A 27,911-nucleotide genomic window follows, 5' to 3' on the forward strand; every position below is an offset into this window, starting at 1 on the left:
GAAAGGAAAGAAGAGAATGGCACAAAAACTACTCATTGCAAGCAACTATTCAACGCAATTTTAATGTTGAATTTTTTTAATGTTTTGCTTATGACTTTGTTTCATAACACTGACATAAGCTTTGGGGACACAATGTTGAAAGGCAGAACATTAATCTGATAATAAGGTGGGGAAATGAACTTGAAACATAAGTAATCCTACAGAAGTATTGTGTTCTTTGAACTAGGCATGTGAGACACAATCCATTCCATAATATACTGGTATGTTGCAATAAATGCCACTTAGATGAGTATGTATCTCCTCTACAGAAATAACTTTTCATAGTAGTGGTCTACTTGCGTGACCAGCACAATGTCAGAGGGTAAGATTTATGAATAAGGACTTTGTCTTCCATGAATAGAGCCATATTGTGGTGTGTGTTTTCTCCTAATCACAGGAGATATATGCTTCTGAGTCCCCATTCTCCATGTTTCTATTGTCCATATCAATAGGGCACTTTCACAGTTGCAATTTTCATAGACCATCTGGTTGCAACAAAGAAGGATAGGCCAATAAGGCCTGCACTGACTCCAGCTACAAAAGCTGAGGCTTCTGAAGAGGCCAGAGATCTGTCTGGCTGTCTCTTAGTGCAGACTCAGGTCATCAATCCTGAGCTTCCGCAGCCACCATTGGCAGGATCGACAGCAACAGCAGCTTAGGATAATATTTTAATGTCTTGCTAATTGTGCTGTTTTAAATGTACACTCTTTATTCCTTTAGTAATGTTTTCTTCTGAAATGTTTAAGATAAAAAATTAATTTTGCTCAGTTAAATGTGCATTCTGTAGCCGACTGCCCTCTTTTTAATGTTTTACGTTGAAATCTTTAGTATAATACTTTATTTCCCCCATTAATTATGCTCCTTTGAATGTATACTTTATATTTGACTTTCTTCACTAACGTTTTATTCTAGATAGCTTAGTTTGATGTTTTCATGTAGGTTGTATACCACTTTGATGTTTTATTCTTAAATATGAAGCAGTATAGAAATTAAATTAAATTAATAATACTAATAATAGTATTAACAGATTTGTGGATACTGTAATAAACATTAACCAATTGTGCTTCTTTGTTTTTAATAGCATATTTAACTGTAAATCATTTGGCTTAAATGGCTATAAACACTAAGGAAATTATGACCACCTTTAACAAACAAACAAACAATTCCACTTTTGGACAAAAGTGATATGGGTGCCAGCACATATTAGCTACTTTGGGTAGCAAAAAAAGAAGTGGTGGTATTGCAACAACAACAACAACAACAAACAAACAAACAAACAAACACTAACTGCAACTATCATTGCAAAAAGGCCATAGCACACAACACATCTTAATGAGGAAGACACAACACTCCAATTCTATAGCTAACTTAATGGGCAAAGGAAAAATTCTGCATGCATCCAATCAATGAGAAGAAATGCCTTCTGGAAAAGCTAAGTTTATACTTGACAATGAAAGTCCTCAGCCAGGGGCCAGGCAAACTCAACAGGGAGGCATTCAGCAATGTTGGGTTGTAAGACTGCCTTCTCCCCCAGTGGCTCTGCCAGGTATCAGTAGACTGGAAACCTCTATGAGAAGGCTTCTTTAAAGAAAAGGTTAGGGGGGGGGGGAAGAGAACAATCCCTTCCTCATTGCCTGCCTGGTCAGTCATCCAGTTTCCTTTCTCCAACTCACCAGGCAAACCACTACAGCAGCAATTCTCATCGAGGAGGGAGCATGCTTGTTTTCTCCTCCTAGAGGGTAGGACTCAAACCAATGGCTTCAAGTTGCAAGAAAGGAGATTCTGACTAAACATGCGGAAAAACTTTCTGACAGTAAGAGCTGTTCAGCAGCGGAACAGACTCCCACGAGAGGTGGTGGGCTCTCCTTCCTTGGAGGTTGGATGGCCATCTGCCATGAATGCTTTAGCTGAGATTCCTGCATTGCAGGGACTTGGACTAAATGACCCTTGGGTCCCTTCCAACTCTAAGATTCTACGATACTTATTCTAGCCTCTGGCATCCAGAGGGGGACCTTTAAAACAATACAATAAAACAATGCTTCATATAAACACAGTCTGTAAGAGTTGTTTGACAGTAGAATGGTCTCCCCAAGGAGGTTGTGGACTCTCCTTCCTTGGAGGTTTTTAAGAAGAGGTTGGATGGTCATCTGCCATGGATGCTTTAGCTGAGATTCCTGCGTTGCAGGGGGTTGGACTAGATGACCCTTGGGGTACCTCCCAACTCTAAGATTCTATGATTCTATGATTCATAGGGCCTTTGTGCACTGCTATAAACATAGTAAAGCCCCAGTCAGTCACATCCAGCCTCCTCAGTTCTCTGGACCCAAATGGTACTCCAGTACGCTGACCTTACATGTGATTTCCACGAATGAATTCACATCCAAGTAGTGCTTAGGTTAATGGCTCCTCCATCTTCCTGTGTGATTCACCTTTTGCCAGTAGAATGTTCAAGAGGTAACTAGCTGAAATGTTTCAACTCTTGTTCCCCTCTTAATACTCGGCGGCCATCGGATTTCGCACACACACTCCATAAATAATTCAACCTGTACAATCATCTCCCATATTGATTCTGCGCCACACACGCGAAAGGTTAATAAATGAACAGAAAAGAAATTGCTCAGCCCTCCTTTGCTGAGCTTAAGCCCTGTTTCAGTATCTAAAATTTTTTGCTGGAAACACAGCCAAAAAATGACAGCGTATTATCTGTATTTATCTATCTATATGTCTGTAAGTCACAAGAAAACCTAAACCAGATTTTCTTCGATCTTCACACCCAAGCCATCAACTTCACATTGCTCTTTGTCAGTTCTGCACTGAACGGTGACTCACACCAGATGGCAGAAAGCACAGCTTTTAAGTGGTGTTAATACGTGCTAAAGAAGGTCCCTGGAAACTAAAACCATTTCATAAAAAGTCTTGAAAATGCTACTTTACTTTTCTATCGTGACTACACACTAGAGTTTTGCAAATTGTTAGTTCTCTCGTGTATATTTTTCCTTGTTCCTCATTCTTATATTGCAGTGAAAAAATATTATTCAGACTTTACATGCCAAGAGATGATTATTTGCAGTTTCCAGATTGTCCTCTTCCCAGCCCTGGAGGAGCCAACGGCTATAAAATAAGGCAAGGACCCTTTACCAGCCAACCAGCTCCTATGGAGAGACAGTGAACATATACAGTGGTGCCTTGGTTCTCAAATGCCTTGGTTTTCAAACGCCTTTGTTCCCAAACACAGAAAACCCAGAAGTAAGTCCGATGTGGCTGTCGGCTATTGTTTCCAGGGCACCTGCACCAATCAGAAGCCGCCCCTTGGTTTTCAAACATTTCAGAAGTCAAATGGATTTCCAGAACGGATTAAGTTCGAGAACCAAGGTACCATTGTATTTGGTGCTTTTGTTATTTGCTATTTATTTTGCTTTTTTGTTTTTGAGGCTTTTTTCAGTTAACTTGTTTTTGTGACTGTGTGGAACCCAATTCACCTACTGGTTGACTGATTGTGTGACTGTGGAAATGGCTAAAAGCCCCCCATCCAAACAATGACTATCATCAGCGCAGGTAAGAAAAAATAATATTTTTTATTTTTATTTATCATTTACAATACTGTCTTATTTATTTTCTACTACAGTACATTGATTATTGCTTTCATTTTATGGATCAATGCTCTCGTTAGATAGTAGAATTCATTTTAAATTGCTGTTTTAGGGGTTGTTTTTAAAAGTCTGGAACGGATTAATCTGTTTTGCATCACTTTCTTTGGGAAAGCGGGCCTTGGTTTTGGAATGGACTTCCAGAAAGGATTAAGTTTGAGAACCAAGGTACCACTGATCTAAGCTCTTGCAGTGACCACAACTTGGATAGATGCTTCAGCAGAACCCTGTGAACTGTCCAAGGTCCTGCAAGTGCTCCTGACTCAGAGGACCCATTTGACCTCTTTGCTACTGCCAACTTTGACCTCTCACAGAAAAGGACAGTGAACAGACAGGAAGGTGTACTGCCAGAAGGGTTTGGGGGCTCTGGGACTTGGCAATGAGCCTCTTGCTGAGGCCTGGGCCTTAGCAGATGTCCAACGACAAGCCCTAACACTACTTTTATCATCTTCATTTTCCCCTCTTGCTTTGTAACATGTTATCAAGGGAGATGAGGAGGAGATGCAAAGCTACTGTTTTCAGTTACAGCCACATGTTTCAGGTAGCGCCCAGTTTTTGCAATATTATTCACACCATTGCAGCACAGCACTTACTAAAGTATCATCTGCGTTCACCAATATTCCTATGGTCTTTATCCAACCCAAGTTAGAATGTTGACAACTGTCAAATTTATAAAGATGTCTTAAAATAACTATTGGGCTATGGGAAAATCCCTCAAAGACAGAGGTCAACTGTACAGTAGCTGTATAGTAGATCCAGATCTGTTGGGACTCATAAGACAAGCTACCCAAAGGTTTGGTGACAAATTGCGTGTGTCTTTTCCTGAAAGATACAAAACCCAATATGACCAGAATCTCTCGAATTCTTTACAGGAATAAATGTTATAGAGTTATACAGAGCAAGCATCTCAAACACATCACCTAAGGAAATCACCAATCGACTGCTCCCATTTTGTTCTGGACTTCAGAGAAAGTTGTAATCCTTGAACTGGAATAAAAGCCTCCTTAGCTTCTTAAGAAGTATCATCCACAAAATATGCAACCCTGCACATGGAACACTTGGAACCAAACAGAAAAACAGAATGAACCAGCTATGGCCCTTATTAAATACATGCATCTTACCTTCCTTTTCAGCCCTGAAGACAAATACCCTGTGCGCTGTAACAACTTCAAGTTTGTTGTCCCCATGGGCTCTGACTGTAGACATAGCAGAGAGGAGGATTATTCCCTTAGAGTACACTTCCTGTATCAAATGCAATAAAAAGAGTCTATGAAGGTACAAGTTAGACTCACTTGAAAAGCCCCATTTGAACTAATGGCACCAATGGCAAAGTGTAATTTTGATACAGCCTGCAAAAAGGTGAGTCTCCAATCATAATCAGCCTAGCCCCCTTCAGGGTGTTGTTCATATGCTGTACCTACATGTGAGTAGGCCACACCAACAGGTTTATGTTCACACTGTATGTGTGGATGCCAGGGGTTTGGGCTAGTTGACCTTGCCCCATTCCCTACTCATTCATGCTACAATGTGCATGGAACACTTCTGAAGCGGCTTCTATGTGCTTTAAATGTCCAAACAAGCTACTGATGTTGTACAGCAGAAGAGATGAGAAGAAGAAGAAGAAGAAGAAGAAGAAGAAGAAGAAGAAGAGGAGGAGGAGGAGGAGGAGGAGGAGGAGGAGGAGGAGGAGGAGTTTGGATTTGATATCCCACTTTATCACTACCTGAAGAAGTCTCAAAGCAGCTAACATTCTCCTTTCCCTTCCTCCCCCACAACAAACGCTCTGTGAGGTGAGTGGGGCTGAGAGACTTCAGAGAAGTGTGACTAGCCCAAGGTCACCCAGCAGCTGCATGTGGAGGAGTGGGGAAGCGAACCCAGTTCACCAGATTACAAATCTACCGCTCTTAACCACTACACCACACTGGCTCTCAAGTGCAGTAGAAAAATTGCAGCAGAAAGGCTGTTTTGTCTCACAGTGGAAGTAGTTGCATGAGCAGAGCTAGCAGCCTGAACTCAGCATTTCCTACCAGCAATAACAGCACCCGTTATGTATGTGGGGGTTATTGTCCACCACATGTACTTTGTTTTTTTCTCAGGGTAAAATTGGTTGCCTTACATGAAGCATCATTGCTGTGTGTTTCACCATAGTGGACTAGCTTGATTATAAAATTTCTGGCAGCTCTCCTTCCAGAAATTATATACTGGTGTCTGCAGGCATCTACTGTCTGGATTTGGTACTGCTGCTGCATTACAGTCACAGTGAAAATATCCAGCACAGGTATGCGTAAGCTACTGAGGATTCCACAATATCTCCCCTTCCCCATTACACACAAACACACACACACTTAAAATCACATCAGTGTCTCAGCTGCTACAGAAAAATGCTTTCAACTAGGCTTTAAAATGAAATAATAAGAGAGGTTCCTTTTCCAACATGTGAATAACTAATGAGACTAAACAAAATAAAAAAAATAAAAAATCCTTCCAGTAGCACCTTAAAAAGGTAAAGGGACCCCTGACCATTAAGTCCAGTCGCAGACAACTCTGGGGTTGCGGCGCTCATCTCGCTTTATTGGCCGAGGGAGCTGGCATACAGCTTTCTGGTCATGTGGCCAGCATGACTAAGCCGCTTCTGGCGAAGCAGCGCAGCGCACAGAAATGCCGTTTATCTTCCCACCAGAGTGGTACCTATTTACCTACTTGCACTTTGTCGTGCTTTCGAACTGCTAGGTTGACAGGAGCAGGGACCAAGCAACGGGAGCTCACCCCGTCATGGGGATTCGAACCGCTGACCTTCTGATCGACAAGCCCTAGGCTCTGTGGTTTAACCCACAGCGCCACCCATGTCCCAAGTAACACCTTAGAGACCAACTAAGTTTGTTCTTGGTATGAGCTTTCGTGTGCATGAAGTGTATCTGAAGAAGTGTGCATGCACATGAAAGCTCATACCAAAAACAAACTTAGTTGGTCTATAAGGTGCTACTGGAAGGATTTTTATTTATTTATTTTGTTTCGACTTCAGCAGACCAACACGGCTACCGACCTGTAACTAAGAATGAGGCTGTTACAATTAATAGTAGGGCAGAAAATCCTACAGCCCAGGATTGTATTGTAGTGCTGTTTTTACGGTGTTTTTCTTTTTTATTATATTTATTAAGTTTACATTTTTATCATATCACATTCCATCAATTATTCATATTACCAAAGCATTACTCATACTGAGCTTTGACTTCCCCCCTTCCCATTCTCTGAATATGATATATAATGAATTTACAGTGTTTTTCTTAATAACCATGTGTGTGATTTTGCAATTGTAAGCTAGCATCTGGAGTCTCCTCAAGCAGATGGGTATAAATGTTTTAAATGAACAAAAAAACGTAGGTTTATGGGGCTGCCACCCACTATGGCAGAGGTGGGGAACCTCAAGCCCAAGAGCAAAGTCCCTCAAGTCCAGACCTCTCTAGTCAGCCCTCCAAACTTTCCCCAGCTTGAGTGCTTTGGCTGAAAAATGCCCTTGAACTCCGATAGTGCTTCCTGCTTGCATGGACAGAGGGAGGTGTGTGTAGAAGCCTCTGTCCTTTGTGTGGCTGGAGTATGGCCTAATCTACTGAAGTTAAAAGTCATCTCTTTGGCTGGATCTTCTTTGGCCAGTGCTCACACACCACTGGAATACAGCTGCCGCAAAGTTGCCCATTAGGAAGTGGGCTGAAAAAGGTTTCCCACTGCTGTGTTATGGCAACTGCTTCTTTCGTCCTTCAGTGCATATTTAGCAGAATTGGAAGGTGTGCAACATTCCCCTAAGTTTGCACAACCAGTAAGCTGCAACTAAGTACATTCGTACCTTGGATCTCAAACGCATTGGCTCCCGAACAAATCGGCTCCCGAACAATCGAAACCTGGAAGTGAGTGTTGTGGTTTTCGAATATTATTTTGGAAGCTGAACGTCCAGCGTAATTTCCGCAGCTTCCGATTGCCTGCAGGAGCTTCCTGCAACCAATCAGAAGCCGCGCTTTCGTTTCCAACTGTTTTGGAAGTCGAACGGACTTCCGGAACGGATTCTGTTTGACTTTCAAGGTACGACTGTACACACTAACAGATCTAACCGAGTACATATTATCTGACCAGTGCAAACTTACCTTGTCATTATTGTAATAAGAAATGCTGTCACCATCAAATTTTACCCAGCGCTTCTGAAACACATGCTTTCTGCGTGCAAATCAAGAAAAAGAAAAAGAAAAGTTATTTGGGGAGGTGCAGATGAATCATCATCACCATCATTTTATTTGTATGCTGCCTTTCCATCGTTAAAACCATGTTCAAGGAGGCTTACAACATTAAAAGATTTACATAATTACAAACATAAAAAGGCATAAAAATAAAACATCAGAAAAGTACACAACCAAATCAAAACAATTTCCACGTAAATCATAAGATGATCTAAAAATAAAGATACAAGAATTGTTTTAAAAAGGGCTATCTAAGGTATCTAACTGTTGGAGATGCAATAGGGATAATGCTTCTCTAAAACATACGTATTTTCGCTGTCCTATATTGAAAGAGTTTTTGGCAGAAGGTACCTGAGACCATCAACAGAACTGTATGGAACAACTTTACCTTTACAGAGCAAAATATCCTCTTGAATTATATACCCAGCACATGGAACCTTACAAAAGGACAATACAAGTGGACTCTCCGTGTCCTTACCACAGCAAAAAGACTGATACTGATGAATTGGAAAAATTAAAATGCATCTCCCTTCCACGATTGGATTGAAGACTTATACAAACTCACAACATACAGACAACTTGCAAATAAACAGAGACTTGCCATGGGCAAATTCAATGATATTTGGAATCCATTCTTACAAATACTGTAATAGGTCAAGATCTGGTGAAGTACAATAACAACCTTGTAAAATATACAGTTTGGGGTTCCCCTCTTCCCCCTTTGTTTTTCCTTCTGCACGGGTTCTGCTTCTCTTTTTCCTTTTCTCTTTTTTGCTTGCGTCTCACCATGTTTGGTGCATATATAGTTATGCACTTTTTGAACTTTCAATAAAGATGTTACAAAAAAGAGAGAGAATTAATATCAACAACAACAATCAGCTGCAATGCTTTGCACACTGTTGGACACTGACCACAGTGGGGCGTATTTCTGAGCAAGCACGAAGTGGAGTCTTCTCATAGGCTGCAATCCTAGCCCCAGTTACTTGGGATCATACCCCATTGGATTCAATTGGATTTATTCCTGAGGAGACATGGTTAGGGTTGTGCTGTTTGTCCACCATTTCTTACAAAGCTATTGCTGCCCATTAACCTATCAGGCTTTTCAGAAGACAAAAAGGAGAGCAAGCAGGACCAGTCACCTACTGTTTACATGTTACAAAGTCCCATTAAGAAAGAAACATTCTCAAAGTTAAAGATGACATACCCCTGAGGAGACAACTTATCCAGCCATCCTTCTTTAGCCTTCTTTCCTGCAGGACCATAAAAGCAAGCGTAGGGTGATATTGAGTCTTTGGGGCTACTGGCCAACTCATCAACAACGCCATGGTGGGAAGAAGATGTCTGCTCCTTAGCACTGAGGTCGAGCTTCCCACGTCCGAGCCTTTTTGATGTTTTGTATTTTCCTTTCCGTGTATATCGACCATATTCTTTCACGGAAGAGTATTCCGACTCCCCGGCAAATCTGTTTGGCGGTACAAACGTATCCTCCTGGGGTACTAATTCATTGTTCGCCACATCTTCAGCGGTTTTCTGTTTATGATTATTAAGAGTACTGAAAGCAAACACACAAAGTAACGCTACTTCAGACAATCAATCTCCCTCTTTTGCCACAGGGCGTTGCAATTTAATTCGGAACAACAAGCATATGAAAACAACAAAACATACCACACAAATGTCGTAAAGAGACCTGCTGAAGTCCACTGTGTTTTTGAAAGATAAAGAGAACCTTTTTTTTTCAGGATGAGGGCTAAACTCCAGAGCCAGAGGCACAAGTGACCACAACAATAAATCTAAATTTTACCTTTTCTCAGTGGGCTGGTTTCAACACACACAAACACACACGCATATGCCTCTATCCAGTCAAACAATGTCACATTTCCAAGAAACATTCCAGCTAGGCAAAAAACACTCAAGGGGGGTTGGGGGTGCAAAGCAGAACTGGCAAGGGGTGTCAACTGGGGAGGGGAGTTGTGGTTGGAGAGGTAGGTTAGCCTGGGAAGACTCCACATTACAGCTGTAATGGATGGTGCCTCCAGCTGAAAGATATAGGCAGTGCCATGCAAACATGTTTCCTCCTGTAGGTATAAAGGTAAAGGACCTCTGGACAGTTAAGTCCAGTCAAAGGCGACTATGGGGTTGTGGCGCTCATCTCACTTTCTGGCCAAGGGAGCCGGCGTTTGTCCACAGGCAGCTTTTTGGGTCATGCGGCCAGCAGCGGTGTAGGAAGCCTCTTCGCAGCCCAGGGCAGTGGCGCAGAAGCACCCCCCTGGGGCGGGGCATCACGACGCGTCTGCTGCGAGCTGGTGAGCGAGCGGTGGGTCGTCAGGCTGCCCCGTCCAGACGGGGTGCTGGGCAGCAGGGGAGGGGCCGGGGAGTGTCACCCCCTCCCCTGGAACTGAGCGCCCCCTACGCCCCACCCTTCCTACGCCACTGGTGGCCTGCATGACTAAACCACTTCTGGTGCAGCGGAACACCGTGATGGAAACCAGAGCGCACGGAAACGCCGTTTACCTTCCTGCCACAGCAGTACCTATTTATCTACTTGCACTGGCGTGCTTTTGAACTGCTAGGCTGGCAGGAGCTGGCACAGAGCAACGGGAGCTCACCCCGTCACAGGGATTTGAACCACCGACCTTCCAATTGGCAAGCCCAAGAGGCTCAGTGGTTTAGATCAGAGTGCCACTCGCGTCCTGTAGGAGAAGCTACCCACCACCACCCAGACCAAACTGGAAGTAGTAGACAAGCCTTGAAGCCCAACTGGAGCTATAAAACAAGACCCAGGCTGCTCTGAGATACCTATAGGGTTGTACAATCAATTTCAGTCAAAAATAGGAACTGGAATGACAGTTAAAAAAAAAAAAAGGACAGGGTGGGGGTGGCCATATTTCTGCTCAGGTCTATGATTCTACATCCCTACTAGGTCTTGCATTTAGAACTTTGGCAACCCATTGTTTGTCTCTGCTGTCTAATATAATGTCTAATGTTTTAAGATTACGTAAGGTTTCTATTTTTATATCGTTTTATATATTGTTGCTTTTCAAATGAAGGTCAGCCTAGAAAGAAACTAAACAGTGCTACTAAACAGTTCCACTAGCGCAAGTACTTTTGGCTGTGCAGTGGAACTTCTTATGCCTCTTCCCATTCTGTGAACCCCTTAACTATGTTCTGGGGGTTCTCCCAACCCTCTGGAGCAGATTTAGGGGGCACACAAGGAGGAGAAGAAGTCCCTTTGCAGAGTGAAAAGTGCTTGGGCTAGCAGAATTGTTTAGTTGGATATCGCCCAATGATAATAAATACAGGGCCTATTTTATGGGTGCTCGTACCAGTGACTGCGATCATGGATTATCGATGTGCGTTTTTAAAACCCTATTTACTACTATTTTGGACCTAAATAAATAAATAAATGATGAAATCAATAACGCCAAGTGAATGTTTTCCTCTTGTAAACACTTAGATCTGCTCCTAATCATATTTACTGTAACATAAGCCCCACAGAATTTGGTGGAAACTACATCCTAGTAAGTGTGCTCGGGAGGACAGGCACTTTGTACAGGGAAGCGGGGGAAACACAGTCAAAGATAATAGTATTTGCAGTGGGAGGATATTAATCTGAAATATACAACTAGCAGAGTTCTGGAGAGCCAGTCTTTCTCGCGGCACAATTTTCCTCTGACCATTCCATTATTAAAGACGTGTGCCATGGGCCATTTTATCGCTGCTTCGCTAGGCACATCTTAAAGAGGCAAACAGAATAATAATAATAATAATAATTGAAATAGCCCTAATCCTCACTTCCACACCAGGTTTACCAGCTCCAAGGTGCCTCCCTTGGCTGGTAGTGATTCCCTAGAGCAGCGTTTCCCAAAGTGGGTGATACTGCCCTCTGGGGGTCACTGCAATGATCGGGGGCGGTAGTATCCTCAGATGCAATTGGGAGGCATTGAATAAAAATAAGGGGCTGGAGGAAGCAAAACGAAAGGTAAGAAAATGGGCTTCACCCAGGCCCAGGAAGTGCATCGCAGCTTGCCTGTGCACAAGGCTCATCCTTCTCATTAGGATTATTTTTAATCATGGGTAAGAAAACTAAGGCCCAGGGGCCAGGTCCGGCCCAATCGCCTTCTAAACCCGGCCCTCAGACGGTCCAGGAATCAGCATGTTTTTACATGAGTAGAATGTGTGCTTTTATTTAAAATGCATCTCTGGGTTGTTTGTGGGGCATAGGAATTCGTTCTCCCCCCCCCCCAAAAAAAAAATGCAGTCCGGCCCCCCACAAGGTCTGAGGGACAGTGGACTGGCCCCCTGCTGAAAAAGTTTGCTGACCCCTGTAATTTTAATGTTATCCTTCGTTATCTTAATTTTCTGTACGTAATGCAAATGTTACTACAGTTGAGCTTAATAAATACCGTAATTTTATAACTTCAAGCTTCAAGGTGTCTTATTTACAACAACATCTTTCTTTACTATGGAAATACAAAAAATAACAAATTTGTCACTGCATCTTTCTGTTTCCGGGGGGGGGGGGGGGGGGGGCGGTGAGTAATTATTATTTTATTCTGAAAAGGGGGCAGTAGGCCAAATCAAGTTGGAGCACCTATGCAGCTGAACACTTTTGATCATTGTCAGCTTCTTATGTAAAACCAGGCCTCCACTTTAGCACAAAGAATGGAAAAAAACTGAGATTTCTGAAAGAACTCTAGAAGAAGGGAGCAGCAGCAGCACAGGGGTATGTGAGAACCAGACCATGTTGGCTTCCTGTGGCTATTGCCATACAAGACAAAAAGAAACTCATTGAAACAGTGATAAAAAAAAAATAATGTATACAGGTTGCGAGCATGATGCAATTTCTCAGTATTAAAAAAAAAAAAACCACCACGAAAGCCTGATTCTGATACACATGTTCTAATTCCAAGCATTTGAATCAAGAGAGGGATGGGTGATGTTTAACCAAAAGTTATAATCCAATACCGTGTTTTGTTCAGAAGGCTCTCCCTGTGAGTGTTTTCATCGTCTCTGTTCTCTTCCGGTGTGCTTGAAGGTTCTTTGACGTAGTTTTCCTGCAAATAGAGATTCCAAAGCTGAATAGTTAAATGGGTAATTTTTGGAGAGCCAAAAGGCTTTCAGTTGCATCCAGAGATGTCCATGCACAAAAAGAAGAGACTTCCAGTAACTCAACAGGATTTCATCCTTCCTTCCTGTGTACCCTCAAAATCTGCTTCTAAGGAACCTTCCAAGGAATATTTTTTTTTGGGGGGGGGAGGATGGAAAACTTCAAGGAACGGGAGAGGAGTACAAGGTGAAGTCCACTCATGCAACATTGGATTCCACCCTTTAAAAACCCTGCCCAAATCTTTATGTTATATCTATCCACCAGTCTTATTTTGGGTAGATACCTATGTAAAATGAGCTTTCTGATATATACGTTTTCCTAGTAAAATAGAAAGTTCTTGTTTCAGACAATTTTAGAACTATGTCAGGTTTCTATCCCATGAAACACAAACAGGGGGCAGGCAGGTGTGGTCCTGAATGGGGTAACTGTGCCCCTGAAGGACCAGGTGCGCAGCCTGGGAGTCATTTTGGACTCACAGCTGTCCATGGAGGCGCAGGTTAATTCTGTGTCCAGGGCGGCTGTCTACCAGCTCCATCTGGTACGCAGGCTGAGACCCTACCTGCCCGCAGACTGTCTCACCAGAGTGGTGCATGCTCTAGATATCTCCACCTTGGACAACTGCAATGCACTCTGCATGGGACTACCTTTGAAGGTGACCCGGAAACTACAACTAATCCAGAATGTGGCAGCTAGACTGGTGACTGGGAGTGGCTGCCGAGACCACATAACACCGGTCTTGAAAGACCTACATTGGCTCTCAGTACGTTTCCAAGCACAATTCAAAGTGTTGGTGCTGACCTTTAAAGCCCTAAATGGCCTCGGTCCAGTATATCTGAAGGAGTGTCTCCACCCCCATTGATCTACCCGGACACTGAGGTCCAGCACCGAGGGCCTTTTGGCAGTTCCCTCACTGCGAGAAGCCAAGCTACAGGGAACCAGGCAGAGGGCCTTCTTCGTAGTGGCACCCGCCCTGTGGAATGCCCTCCCACCAGATGTCAAAGAGAACAACAACTACCAGACTTTTAGAAGACATCTGAAGGCAGCCCTGTTTAGGGAAGCTTTTAATGTTTTATTGTGCTTTTAATTCCGTTAGGAGCTGCCCAGAGTGGCTGGGGAAACCCAGCTGGATGGGCGGGGTATAAATAAATTATTATTATTATTATTATTATTATTATTATTATTATTATTAAACAAGTTTCTGAACCCAAGTGGACCAGCTTAGCTTGTGAAATGTACAGTTCTTGGCCCTCCAAGATTTAACACAGTTGGGAAATTTGGATCTATCTGGAGCTGTGCCTGTTTGGACACCCCTGTCCTGAAGATTGATAACTGGCACAACTGAAGAAATTACAGCATCTTTCTTACCAGAAAATCTTTCTCCGGTTTATCATAGCACTGCTTTCTTTAACTGATGAGTACTCGGGGGGGGGGGGGTAGGTTGTTATTGACGTATTATTATTTTTGTGTGAGAGAGTCTTTGTTTATACTACTGTGATATAGATTTCTTTAATAAGCTTGCTGTGTAAACCACCTAGAGGTAGGTAGGTAGGTTTATTTCGGCCATGTGGCCCATATCACATCGCAAAACACATTCATTATAATACACACAGAGTAAAACAATTTAACAAATTTAAACAATAAAATATGAAACCAATTTTAAAACAACCCATTTACACCCTTCCATCTAAGTCACACTGAGATCTGAGTAGTCCAACTGAACTAGGTTTTTTTTAATTAAAATAAAAATCTGTTAAAATTAATTTATCACCTATTTTATCACCCCAATAATAGGTCTTAATTATTTTCTGCATTGTCATAAATGGGAAGAGAACCATTCCTCTTCTTTGTAAATAGCACATTAGTCAAAAACCTAGCGACCATATGGGTTCTATTTGGTTCCTCGTCATTTAATAAGTAGAGATCTTGCATATTAATCAGTATATAAGAATTATAAATGAATAAGTGTGAAGTCATGAGGGTGCACTGTACACCCACTCTACAAAAATAAGGCCGTGCAGTTAAACCACAATAGGAAATGCAGAAGAGGAACCATCCTCCACCTAGCCTCACATCAGCCCAATCACATTCGCAGTGACAACCAGCTTTAATTCCCTGTTTTCTATTCATAGTACTGACTGTTTCCCACTAAGTGATCCTTCATACATGCAGGTCACTACCCGGTAAGAGGTCCCCATATGCAAAAATAGCTAAGCAATGCAATTATCCCAGTGTTTCACAAATTAACTGAAGCAGCTATAAAACGGTTGGATATTTACTTATTTTAAGGATCCATTAAAAAAAATAAAATCTGAGGGTATCTCAGAGTTGTAGTCATGAAGCTCCAGCTAAAAATGTAGCTCTGCTGGTCCAATATTGTAATTATTTATTGGCTATTAAACAATGCCTTTACTGTTGAGGACATTGTCACTTAGGTTGCTATCCTATGCATATTTTTTCCCTGGGATTAAGTCCCACGGAGCACAGTGGGATTTACTTCTGAGTAAATATGCATATGATTTTGCTGACAGTCAGGTTGTGTAGGAGCAGCACAGAGAGAAGAAACGCCATAGTGCCTCTGAAGCAGTAAAACCAGACGCCTTCATCTGCCCCAGCTGCAGCAAAACATGTCTCTCCCATATCAGTCTCTTCAGCCACAGTAACTCTCCAGTGGTTTGACTTTACCCCCAAGGCACACTCTTCCATTGTCTCCTGGGACAGACGGATGCGAACGACAACAATATATATAACTGCTAAACTAGTTCTACACACCCAAGTGCGGGGATTTTGAGACTGCGTCAAATGAGGCAGCAAACCTCTGAGGGATATTTCCAAAACCAGTCTGAAATAAAGCCAACATGATGCCCTCCAGATGTTGATGAACTATAACTCCCATCATCTCTGACCACTGGCAATGCCAGCTAATGGGAACTGTAGTCCAACAACATCTGGAAGGCACCACATTGGCTAACTCTATAATAAAAGGGTGAGAGGGTTTGCACTTCCGAACAGAGGGTGGGGGAATAATAATAATAATAAAAACTAGGCAAATCCTATCTCAAGTAATGCTTTAGAACACGTGAATTGATCACTTTAAAGGGCAGCATGTTAAACAAGAGGGTTTTTGTGACTGTCAACCTTGAGGTGGGGAGTATCACTGCTCACTGATGACTTCTTTCTTGGTTGAAATCACAGCCCAGTATCACTAACATCCAAACTCATTTTTCAGCACAGACAAACGCCTTAAGTTCCAAACATGCACCTTCCTCCTTCAGTTCCCCAGTGTCTCATTAATATGTTTCTCCAGGCATCCCTCCGATAAACTAAAACCTTCTGTTCTCCATGTCTGGCCCAATATCCTTCTTCAATCTTACATCTAACCACACGGAAAGCCTGTCTGTGAATAGGACTGTCTTTTGTCTGCAATGCCATCTTAGTTTCATATCATTTTCCCTGTCATTAATCCTGCAAATGAAACTTGCATAAAGGGATGACTGCATGGGACCTGGGTTTTATGCAAATTCAACAAGGCATCTATTTATTCCTAATGTATGTTTAGGAATACAGTAGAAAACATCAACCTTCAGCGGATATCTTTATCCTTGCTGGGCTGAAACAAGAAGTGAAGGCTAGCCCCAAGAGCAACATGTACCCAGACTGACAAGACAGTAGCTCCTGAGAGCTTCTTCTTCTTCCCCTATCCAGTCTTCTAGATTGTTCCATATAAACAAAGTCAGTCTCTTTAAACTTTGTGGGCCTCATAATAAGTAACGCAATTTATAAGTCCACTCCTGGCATCCCACTCCTTTCTCCCAATATTTTGTCACACTCTTATGTGACCATGAAAAAGAACACAGGCCGGGACTAGATGGGTGTTTGGTAAACAGCCTCGGCCCAGTATAGCTGAAGGAGCGTCTCCATCCCCATTGTTCAGCCTGGACACTGGGATCGAGCACCAAGGGCCTTCTGGCACTTCCCTCCCTGTGAAAAGTGAGGTTACAGGGAACCAGGCAGAGGGCCTTCTTGGTAGTGGCACCCACCCTGTGCAACACCCTCCTATCAGATGTCAAGGAAATAAAAAACTATCTGACTTTTAGAAGACATCTGAAAGCAACCCTGTTTAGGGAAGTTTTATTGTTTGCTGTTTTTTCACTTTTATTATAATTATTATTAATATTCTGTTGGGAGCCACCCAGAGTGGCTGGGGAAACCCAGGCAGGTGGGCTGGGTATGAATTAATAATAATAATAATAATAATAATAATAATAATAATAATAATAATAATAAATGAGCAAGCTTAACACTAACTCCAGTAGTGTTCATGCACAAGCCCCTTTACTTTATTCCATAACAGTGAATGTGCTATCACCACTAACATTTGTTGCCAAAAATGAAGTTCTGCACTTGGCAAAATCTGTTCTGCAGTCTGGCACTGGGTGGCCCAGATGATGATGATGATTTTATTATTTTTTTGAATTTATATACCGCCCTACACCCAGAGGTTACAGGGCGGTTCACAGATCTCACTAACAAAAGTTCCTACAGGGCATATAATGTGCTTTTATTATCTCCTCCCCACCCCATTATAACAAAAGAAATTTTGCTAGTAAACGACAACTCACTGTGTCTTCTGGGCAGCTGGTAAGGAAGGTTTCCCCATACGGAGAGATGGGAGGTGGCTTTTCTTCATCTGATTCTCCTTTAAAAGAAAATAGGGGGTTGCTTCAAATAGGCAGACAGAATTGCTCAATTTCTCTAACATGATAACCTGCACATGCTCTCCCAAGATAAATGCATGTACTCTACGAAGAGAAGAGCACGGAGGTGCTATGAAGTGTACCCGTGATGGCTAATTCCCACTAGATGATACAATTCAAGAATAGCTCATGTGGCGCCTTTCAGGTGCTGTAGACTACAAGTATCATCACCTCTGACCATTGGTCATGCTGGCTGGGGCTGATGAAAGATGTGACACAAAACATCTGGAAGGCAACACATTGGCTAGTCCAAAGACAACCAATAAATTGATGCATGCATGCAACTCCTAAAAAGATTGTCATACAGAACTGTTCAGATTTTTTACATTTCCTATTATCAACTCTTTATTTAAAGCTGACTGAAACACCACCAGTGTACCAATGATACCAATTTAAGCAGATGGTACTTCAAGCCCTTGATCCAGTATTAAGCTGTACAAGTCCCCTTCAATATACACGTTTCAGAAAATAATGTGGGTACCCTAAGCTAATCCCATTTACCTTATTCAACATTCATTTCACTAGAACCTGCTTCTAAGTAAGCCTCAGGGCTGCTGCCAATATTAATTAAAACTTCTGCAAAGGTTCATGTTTAAACTCAGTGCCTCCACTTTCTCAGAAACCTGTTTGTACTATTCAGCACATTTTTTATTACACTCTAGTGAGGCACATAGCAGTCTAAGGTTGTCTATTTTTTTCACAATGTGGTATCAAGGAATTGTTCCCCAGATTACCGCTGTTTAGGCTGGGAATACTGTTGCTAATGTAGCCAGTATGACACACCACACAAGTCAAGTATCAACAGGTTGGGAGAACCACGCAGTTTGGAAAAGTACAAAAAAATAGAGGGGGAAATCTAAAAAGGGAGAAGAACACCCAAATAGCCTAATGCTATTTGGGGGGACATGGCAGAAAGACAGTGGGAAAGGAATGGAATGGAGTAATGTAGAGGAAGATCTGGGTAGCTGACTGAAACACCAGTATGGGGTCTTGTGATGAACTACTATATTCTGATTTAGACTGGGCGTATGGGAATCTGGACCACTAAAGAGGAATCCTATGTGGAATCAACAGCTTTGGTTTTATTTCCAATCCACTTTCCAAGTTAAATATCTTATTTTGCAGTAGCCGACTGGCTAGCCCTCTTGTAAAGGAAAAGCAAATCCATCATAAAGGTGAAACCATTGTGAAAGAAAGTATATTTGTGATTAGTTTCCTTGACCTTTCACATCACTGATGGAGCTTCTTGCTTTTTAGGTCCAAGTTCTACGCTCTTTACATAGAAAAGAAACCTGCTTCAACTCATGATAGATTCCATGAATGTGGGCTAGAGCGCTGGTACCTTTGCTTCTTTGAAATCATGCAAGTAAGGTGATCAGAGATGCCATGCAAGGGACTAAGATCATCTTTCCCAAAAGGAACTCTACATCTGCTCTGAAATCCAAGACTCCACAGTACAACAGACCGTGAGTTCATCAGTTCTAAAGTCTACCTCTCCAAAGGGTCCATTTGTGGGTCACTGAAACAAGAACGCAGTAATAGCTTCGCAGTGACACCATAACTTGAACCTGTTGACCTAGGATTCCAAAGATGTGCTACGTCGCTGTGAGAATGTACTGAAAATGCACCCTTTGTATTTAAATGAAGAGCATCTGTCTCTATTTAATCAATAGTTCCATTACAAACTCTTCTTCTCAGCATCTTCTTAACATCTGTATAATCTCAGGGTCATGGGTTCAAGCCCTGCGTTGGACCAGAAGATCATTGTGGTCCCTTCCAGTTTCTACAATTCTATGATTTTATGATTCTATGATTCTTCCTAACACAGGGGTCAGCAACCTTTTTCAGCCGTGGGCCGGTCCACCGTCCCTCAGACCATGTGGTGGGCCGGACTATTTTTTTTTGGGGGGGGGAGGAATGAACAAATTCCTATGCCCCACAAATAACCCAGAGATGCATTTTAAATAAAAGCACACATTCTACTCATGTAAAAACACCAGGCAGACCCACAAATAACCCAGAGATGCATTTTAAATAAAAGGACACATTCTACTCATGTAAAAACACGCTGATTCCCGGACCGTCCGCGGGTCGGATTGAGAAGGCGATTGGGCCACATCCGGCCCATGGGCCTTAGGTTGCCTACCCCTGTCCTAACATCATGTTGACTGAATGAAGCTGAAGCTTTCCAGTCATTACTATTTGAAGCCAGAAAGCTGTGGGTGCAAACTTTAAAAAAAAAAAAAACCAAAAAGAAGATAAAAAAATATAAAACAAAACCCACTGCCTTCAAAGTCGTCTCATCGTTTCCAGGGTGCAAAGGGGAGGGAGGGGAGGGAAAGTTGTTTCGTGGTTTTTAAATGCCTAGAGCTGACAGCAGGGTTATTTTGCAGAGCACAAAATGTGCCTGAACATGTCCAGGTTAAGACTTAAATATGAGCAGGCAGAGTTCACTTCAAGCAGTTGTTTAGCCATCTTCAAAAGGGGGGGGGGGAGAGAGAGAGTTGGAAGGCTATTAACTGTCCTTAATCCTTTGCCCTCAGGGAGAGTGTCAGCTATTCAATTAAACACCAGAGCAAGGATTCAAACAGCCATGTGACTAGTTCCGCACACCCAAGAGAGATTCAGACTTCCCTTTGAAAACCAAGAAGAGTCTCAAAAAAAAAAAAAAAAACCACAAACCAGAGTGTCCTACGGAATAGGAAGGTTAAAGAATAAATGTCTGTAGGGGTGTGAGAGGGTGAACGAGGTGGGGGGGGGCTTTGATCCTATGGGAGGTCCCATCGTGTCAATCATTCTCTCAGTCTGGGCTCAGGAACCCTCTTGACTTTAAACAGCATTTTCCGATTGATGAGAATATATCCCTGCTGCTCTTCTTGTTTTGTCATTTCCACTGTGAAACTTAGCTTTGATCTCGTGTTATTTGGATAGCTGGTTCAACACCGGAACATTTCGTAGGTGCAGTCCTCTGTGCACCTTGGACTGAGGACTGTGTGAGAATGCTAAGGATCAGGGAAATGAGTCAAGAGAAAACCCTCTTTCTCTCTGTCTCCTTTCATTCACACACACACACACACACACCAATTGAAACACATCTCAGTTTTTTCCTCTGTTAAACACACGTCCTTTTGTCCCATCTAGTCACAGTCCAAGAGGTTCTTTTTGTATATATAATAGATTCTCATTCGGTTTTTAAAACCTCAACACATTAACCTCAAATTCAATATTCTTGCAAAACAAACAAGGCTATCTCCCACCCTGACATCTGTGGTGTTTTCATTTCAACCCATATTTTGCTGCTTTATATGTCAAACTATATCCAATACCTATTTTCCTCTATTACATTTACTGTCATCCTCAATCCGCTGCTCACAATTCAAATCCTGCCTGCACAATTTGACTACACAAATTATTCCTTTTTGTTTGTTTTTTGGTCCCGTTCTTTTCCACAGGAAAAGCCACTGTTTACAAGCGTTCATCGGATTTTCTGCAGGTAAACAACGGGTTTTCCCCAGAGAAAGTGGTGGGATATTTTTTTGAGACCTCTTGGATCTGTGACTAGAAATCAAGGGATATACAGAAGAGATCATGGGACAAATAGAATGAGCCCCAAGTTTGCTCCTTCGCTCTGCCCTGCCTGTATCACACTTTACTTTAATTTGTGGTGACAACATTATGACCTGCATGTTTAAAATGTCAGCTGCTCAGAAGAAGTTTGAAGCAAAGTTTTCTCCTGAAACTAGTTCCAGAAGCAAGCCCTGACTGAAGAAAAAATAGGACGAAGAAGAAGCTTTGAGAAGAGAAACTGGGGAGCAGAACAGTTTGGCACCCCCCCACACACCTCTTTGTATGAATTATCCCCAACTGCCTGCCTGCCTGCCTATGTCTGTCTGGTGGCACACATTTTTCTGAGAATAGATCCTGCTACCGTCACAAATACTTCGTCTATACATACACTCCCCTAGCATATATCAAAGAAGGAAGTGATCAAAGGTTACTGATAAGTGCATAGGGTACGAATAATACATCGCAAGTGGCTTTGTGAAGTGCGATGAGAAGGCAGCGTCAAAGAATGCACATGTGACTCACATATCCTGTTTCTGTGCTTCTTGGGTTTCACACCTGAAATGAACCTTGCACATGTCCTCCACGGAAGAACAGTAACAGTGAGCACATTTCTCCCGGGGGGAGTTACGAGACATTTGAGCTATGCTCAAGCATTTTTCCTTCATTGCAATCGAAGCAAATCTACGCTATCCGAAAAAAGAAAGATATTAAGTAAAGCTAGCATATTTTCTTTATTTGAAAGAAATAAGTAATTCAAGAAATGTAAGATGTCCCTAGGAAAGACCCTGATGTTGGGAAAGATGGAGGGCACAAGGAGAAGGGGACGACAGAGGATGAGATGGTTGGACAGTGTTCTCGAAGCAACTAGCATGAGTTTGGCCAAACTGCAGGAGGCAGTGAAGGATAGGCGTGCCTGGCATGCTCTGGTCCATGGGGTCACGAAGAGTCGGACACGACTGAACGTCTGAACAATAACAACAAGATGTGCCAACTTATCATCTATAAAGATATTTTATTTATTAAGATGGCCTTCTCAACGTTATCGATGTAGAGTGGCTGGGGAAACCCAGCCAGATGGGCGGGGTATAAATAATAATTAATAAATAATAATTATCATGCTATATTTCCCAAAGAAGAAATTCAGTCATTACCTTGTTTTCTTCTTACATTTTCCAATAACTCAGTATAATTTGCTCAACTTACTTCTTTGTGAAATGTGGGTCTCGGAACAAGGGATACTTAAACCATTCACGTTTCTTCGTTCCTGAAGGGAGCTGAAAAAAACACCAACATGAAGAGATAAATATAAGGCAGAACATGCATGTAATTACTCTGGTGGAAATATAGACTTTAAATGAACAGATTTTTTAAAAATGCTAGCACTAACGTTATGCGCAGCTTTCCATTTTTCAGCATGGTTAATATTTTGCCCTAGGGCTTGTCCACACTTCATAGGTCCATCAGTAGAGCATGAGACTCTTAATCTCAGGGTTGTGAGTTTGATCTCCATGTTGGGCAAAAGATTCCTGCATTGCAGAGGGTTGGACTAGATGACCCTTGTGATCCCTTCCAAGTCCAACTCTACAATTCTATGATTCTAATATTCTGCTTGTCCTAGGCAAAGGTCTTAGCAGTTTTGCCTTTGTCCCACTGCTTTTTGCTGGATTCAGGTAGGTAGCAATTAAAAAATTGTCCAGTAGCACCTTAGAGATCAACAAAATTTGTTCTGGGTATAAGCTTTCGTGTGCATGCACACTTCTTCAGATAGTGCTCAATTGGAGCAAATCCTGAGAAAACCCAACTGAAGTTTTCTCCTATTTAGTGGTAAATATCAGGTTTTTCTACTATTAGGGTAGGTGGAAGTGTAGGCGAGCCACATTTGCACTTCACACTAAATCAGGGTTTAATAGGAAGTTCACAAGCCTCAATGGAAGCTGGGTTTGTGTGCTGCCATTTCCTCTCCTTCCCCCATACAGCTGGGAAGAGAAATTTGGGCACTTCTGCATATAATTAAGCACAGCTTGCCACAATGTCTCCAGCCAGAACTGTGGTCAATACCAACTATACTGGGGTTTTTAAAAAGCGCTTTCTAACCCATTGCTTGAAGTTGGTTTGTTTGAAATTAAGCACTGTTAGTACTGGTCAAAATACGTCACTGGGGGCAACAGGACAAACCATGGCTAGCCAAAAGAAAAAGTTTCTGAACTCCTTCTGGCTATATGGGAGAAGTAATAACAACAACAACAACAACAACAACAACAATTTATTATTTATACCAGGCCCATCTGGCTGGGTTCCCCCTGCCACTCTGGGCGGCTTCCAACAGAATATTAAAAACACAATAAAACATCAAACATTAAAAACTTCCCTAAACAGGAAGTAGGGAACGAGGGGCATTCGTGTACCTTCTCCCTCCTGCATGTCATGCTATGGTTCAGTATGATATGCAAAGTGTCAATAGAATATTAACAGCTATTGATACATGTGCTGAACAAGGGATAAGGGCTGGATCTAGACATGTCAAAGAAGTGCTAAACGCGTTGTAAACATTGTATGAGAAATCGGGTTGGCAAAAATGGAACTCCACAGCGCCATCTGGTGTCACAGGGTTACAATGCACATAAGGTAAAGGTAAAGGGACTCCTGACCATTAGGTCCAGTCGCGGACGACTCTGGGGTTGCGGCGCTCATCTCGCTTTATTGGCCGAGGGAGCCGGCGTGGAGCTTCCGGGTCACGACTAAGCCACTTCCGGTGAACCAGAGCAGCGCACGGAAACACCGTTACATTTGTTACATATGTTTGTATGTGCACGGAAACGCACGCACAAAGCATATAAAGCGTTTTTTCTTTGCCAATGTCTCCGAGTCCAAGGTCTCCAAACACTTGTCACACATCCACTAAAAAGCAAGTGTTTTGCTACATAGTTAAGTCTATGGCATAGAATGAATAACAATGTAGAATAAAAAAAGTCTTATTCAAAGGCTCCTGACTGTGCGCAGAAATCAGCCAGTTGCTTTGACAGGAAACATGATAAGCATCATCTCAACATCAAATGCAACGGCAAACTGATCAGCACTTCGGATGCAGAACAATGTATTTATGCAAAGCTGCAAACCAACCATTTCGAAAATCCATTTTTTAAAAATGGCATGTCTGTTTTTGTGTGTATATATAATGTCCCAAACATGCTATGTTAATTTTCAGGTGGAGGTACGTTCTGAATAATGGAAGCAGCATTATTCCTCAGCAATACATATTGAAAATTGAGATCCAGGCCAAGAATATAGAAAGATAGACAAGGATATAAATCTTGTCAACAACAACAACAGCAAAGGTTTTTTTAAAAAATTGAAAAGCAGTTTAAAACCCAAAACATATGCTTCGACATATGTAATGGGATGAGTGGAGGAAACCATGTGCAAGTTGCCCTTACTTCCTTGAAAGAAATGCAGAATAAAATCTGTGATAAAATAAAAAAGCTGGGTTCCCAGAAAAGTCTTCACGTAAAACTTGTGAACTTCTTTATAACCCCCCAAAGAGTATGATTCTCCAGAATTACACTGATAAAAGTCCACACAGAATGGGCATTAATTGATTAACTTTTAGCTTGCTCTTTCTTCCAAAAGGTGCCAAGGTATCTTAACTTATCCCCTTGTGGATAGTGGGGACAAAATGGACTAAAAAATATGTGTATCTCTAGTTTCAAACTAGAATTCCCATCAGCCTCTTCATGCTGACTGGAGTGGATGGCAATTGCTGTCCAAAACATCTGGAAGCTGGGGAACGCTAACTATGGAGTTTAGAGTATAAATTTGGTCATAATCACAGCTGTTGTGCAAGTGAATCAACTGTGGCCTTTCTCTGTTCCCATAAACTAAAAGGCTTTTAAAACATCTTCAAAAATTGCAAAATAAATGTCTTCATGTAGGCAGCATGTCACTTTGATATTATCTCAATTAGGTTTCTCAGACAAGGAAAGTGTGACTCATTACTTTTATTAAAATTACAAAACAAAGTCTCTCTGAATCTTGTTAGGAAACAAAGGCAACACTCACATCATGTCAAACTACTCGTGTCTTGTAACATAACCGAGTACAACATGACGCTCTTGAAATTCTGAGAGCTATCAATTTGCTCTTTTCAAAACACCGCATTAGAGTTTCTGGGAGATTTAAAATCAAGAAGTGTTGTAATGCAGAAATGAGAGAGGATCTCTTTACAAAAACACCGAAGGAAGCTTTTCCACCACTGGGTAATTTTCCCGGTCTCAAATTCCTATAATCCGCCCAGTGGCGTAGTGTGGGGAGGGGCATAGGGCCCCTGGCCCCGGGTGCAGATTTTTGAAGGGGTGCAATGGGGTGCAACCAAGCGCCACAACGACAGGCTCCCTCATCAAATCCAGAGCTGTGAGGAGGCATGCCAAGCCTTGTCCAGGACAGCTAAACTGGTGTGCAAAAAATAAAAATTCATCACATTCACAGGTCTTAAGGTTCCTTCTCCAAAAGCGGGGGGGGGGGGGGGCACATGAACTGAAGGACTGTATTGGCCTGAATATAAGCCGCACTTTCCCCCCAGATTCCGATGGTGAAAAGTGAAAGTGCGGCTTATATTCGCAACCTAACGTTATCGCTGCTGAAACAGATGCCCATGAGGGCTGTTGGGGGTGCGGGACAATGGCGCGCGTCCTGACCACATCTCCCAAGCCTCCCCCGAGCCACTGTAAGGGAGGGGGGAGGGGGGAGGCCACCGTCAAAGTGGCGTGCCTCCCCCCTCCCCCAAGGAGCCCGGGGCAGCGGGGCAGCGGGGCAGCGGCACGCAGCCCGCCCACTATTCCCAAGTCCTTAATATTGAACAAGTTACTTGTCGTGTTGTTCTCGGCTAGAGCAAGTTCCTGTGCTAAGCTCATAGAATAACTTGTTTTGTAAGTCTTTGCATTGGATTGACCAATCCAGTGCTGAGGGGGTGACTTCTTTTAAAGTGGGCTCACTCTGGGCGCTCTTGTTCCCTTCATTGTGGGAGAAATAATTGGTGATTTTACTTTGCCTCTTTTGGGGCCCCTTCTCACCCTGGGGCGATGTTAACACAATTCCCATATCCTTACAGTGCTTTCTGGTGAGGACCATCTTGGGTAGGGGGCGGAGGGTGGGGAACAGAGTAGATAATTTGTAGCAATTGCTGGGGTCTCTTTATTTCAGATTTACACAGTTTTAAGGCTTTGGCCGTGATACTGTTGGTTGTCTTATTAAAGGGTATCTCTCCACCCGATCCGGCTTTCTCACCTTTGACGGTGCGGAGGCTTCTGTAAGTCTTTCTCCCCAGTGCCGGCTTGGGGAGGTAGTGCCAGGAGACAGTAGTGTTGGGAGGTGGGTGCGCAGAGTGCTCAGAGCCGAGCGCCGTCACCAGCTTGGGGAGTGGGGTGCCGGCTGTTCCTGGTTCAGGGCAGTAGTGGCAGGAGGCAGGCCACACCTGCAAATAAGCCTTGAATTTTAAAGGTGCAGGTGCGCCTTATATTCGGGCCAATGTGATATTTAAGGCATTAATAACATCAGAACCTGCTAGACCAGGCAATAGGGAAACTCGGCCCTCCAGATGTTTTGGGACTACAGCTCCCATCATCCCTAGCTAACAGGACCAGTGGTCAGGGATGATGGGAGTTGTAGTCCCAAAACATCTGGAGAGCCGAGTTTGCCTATGCCTGTGCTAGACTATCCAGTCCAGCATCCTGTTTTCACGGGTGCCTATGGGAAGCAAAAACTGAGCACAACACAACAGCACTCTGTGTGAGTTGCTGTGAAAATGTACTTTGTTTTGCCTGTCTTTCAACATCCAGGGTGTCCCCCAGGTTCTAGTATTAAGAGACAAAAAGAAAGACTTTTTTCTCTCTCTCAATCCACTTTTTCCATAAATATTGTTTCCATTTTGCCTTGTCTCTAACCTAAAAATCCCCAAATGCTGTAACCTTCCCAAGGCATCCAAGCTACAAAGTAACAGTCAGCTGGAATGCAGCATTGCAAGTAACTTATTTTGTTAAGTAATAAGACAACAATTAAACAATACAGTCCAGGACCTAGAATAGAAGTGGGAGAGGACACACACAGAGTTATTTGCTCAGTGCAGCTACTCTGCAAGACAGATTTAGTATTAAAATTTCAGTGAGGACATATATATATATATATATATATATATATATATATATATATATATATATATATATCTGCAGCACACTTTAAATAAGAGGTGATAAAACATTAGCTCTCTGCAGAATTCACAGCCATGCTGCTAGCACCGCTGTGCTGCTCCATATCCCCAGAAGTTCCTTTACATTTCTAAGGACACACAGACTTCTATAATCTGCGCTTAACAAGCTAGAGGCAATTTTCAAAGACAGGTAAAGGTCTCAGGGAGACGGGGAGAGAATCTGTCCCTTAGCCATATGTAAGGAGAATAGTAATATAGAAAATTTCTTTTGAAAATCCAGGCATGAAAGAGCACTAGTTAAGTGCACCACACAAGGACACTAAACTTTTTCGGAGCTTGGGGAGGAGGAATCTAAGCACTAACAGACAAGCA

The 27,911-nt window shown here is 42.5% G+C and overlaps 1 protein-coding gene across 1 annotated transcript in view; it reads right to left on the bottom strand.

Annotated features, from left to right (window-relative positions):
- The window catches only part of ARAP2 (ArfGAP with RhoGAP domain, ankyrin repeat and PH domain 2), a 122,776-nt gene that overhangs the window by 80,506 nt on the left and 14,359 nt on the right, over window positions 1–27,911 (bottom strand). The window contains exons 3-8 of the mRNA XM_033159986.1: window positions 22,544–22,614; window positions 17,639–17,715; window positions 12,878–12,966; window positions 9,117–9,464; window positions 7,823–7,892; window positions 4,808–4,928 (exon numbers count right to left, since the gene is read on the bottom strand). Coding sequence (XP_033015877.1) covers window positions 4,808–4,928; window positions 7,823–7,892; window positions 9,117–9,464; window positions 12,878–12,966; window positions 17,639–17,715; window positions 22,544–22,614 — 776 coding nt within the window. The remainder of the gene's footprint in view (window positions 1–4,807; window positions 4,929–7,822; window positions 7,893–9,116; window positions 9,465–12,877; window positions 12,967–17,638; window positions 17,716–22,543; window positions 22,615–27,911) is intronic.

This window comes from Lacerta agilis, chromosome 9 (assembly GCF_009819535.1).
Source record: "Lacerta agilis isolate rLacAgi1 chromosome 9, rLacAgi1.pri, whole genome shotgun sequence".
Lineage (NCBI taxonomy): Eukaryota > Metazoa > Chordata > Lepidosauria > Squamata > Lacertidae > Lacerta > Lacerta agilis.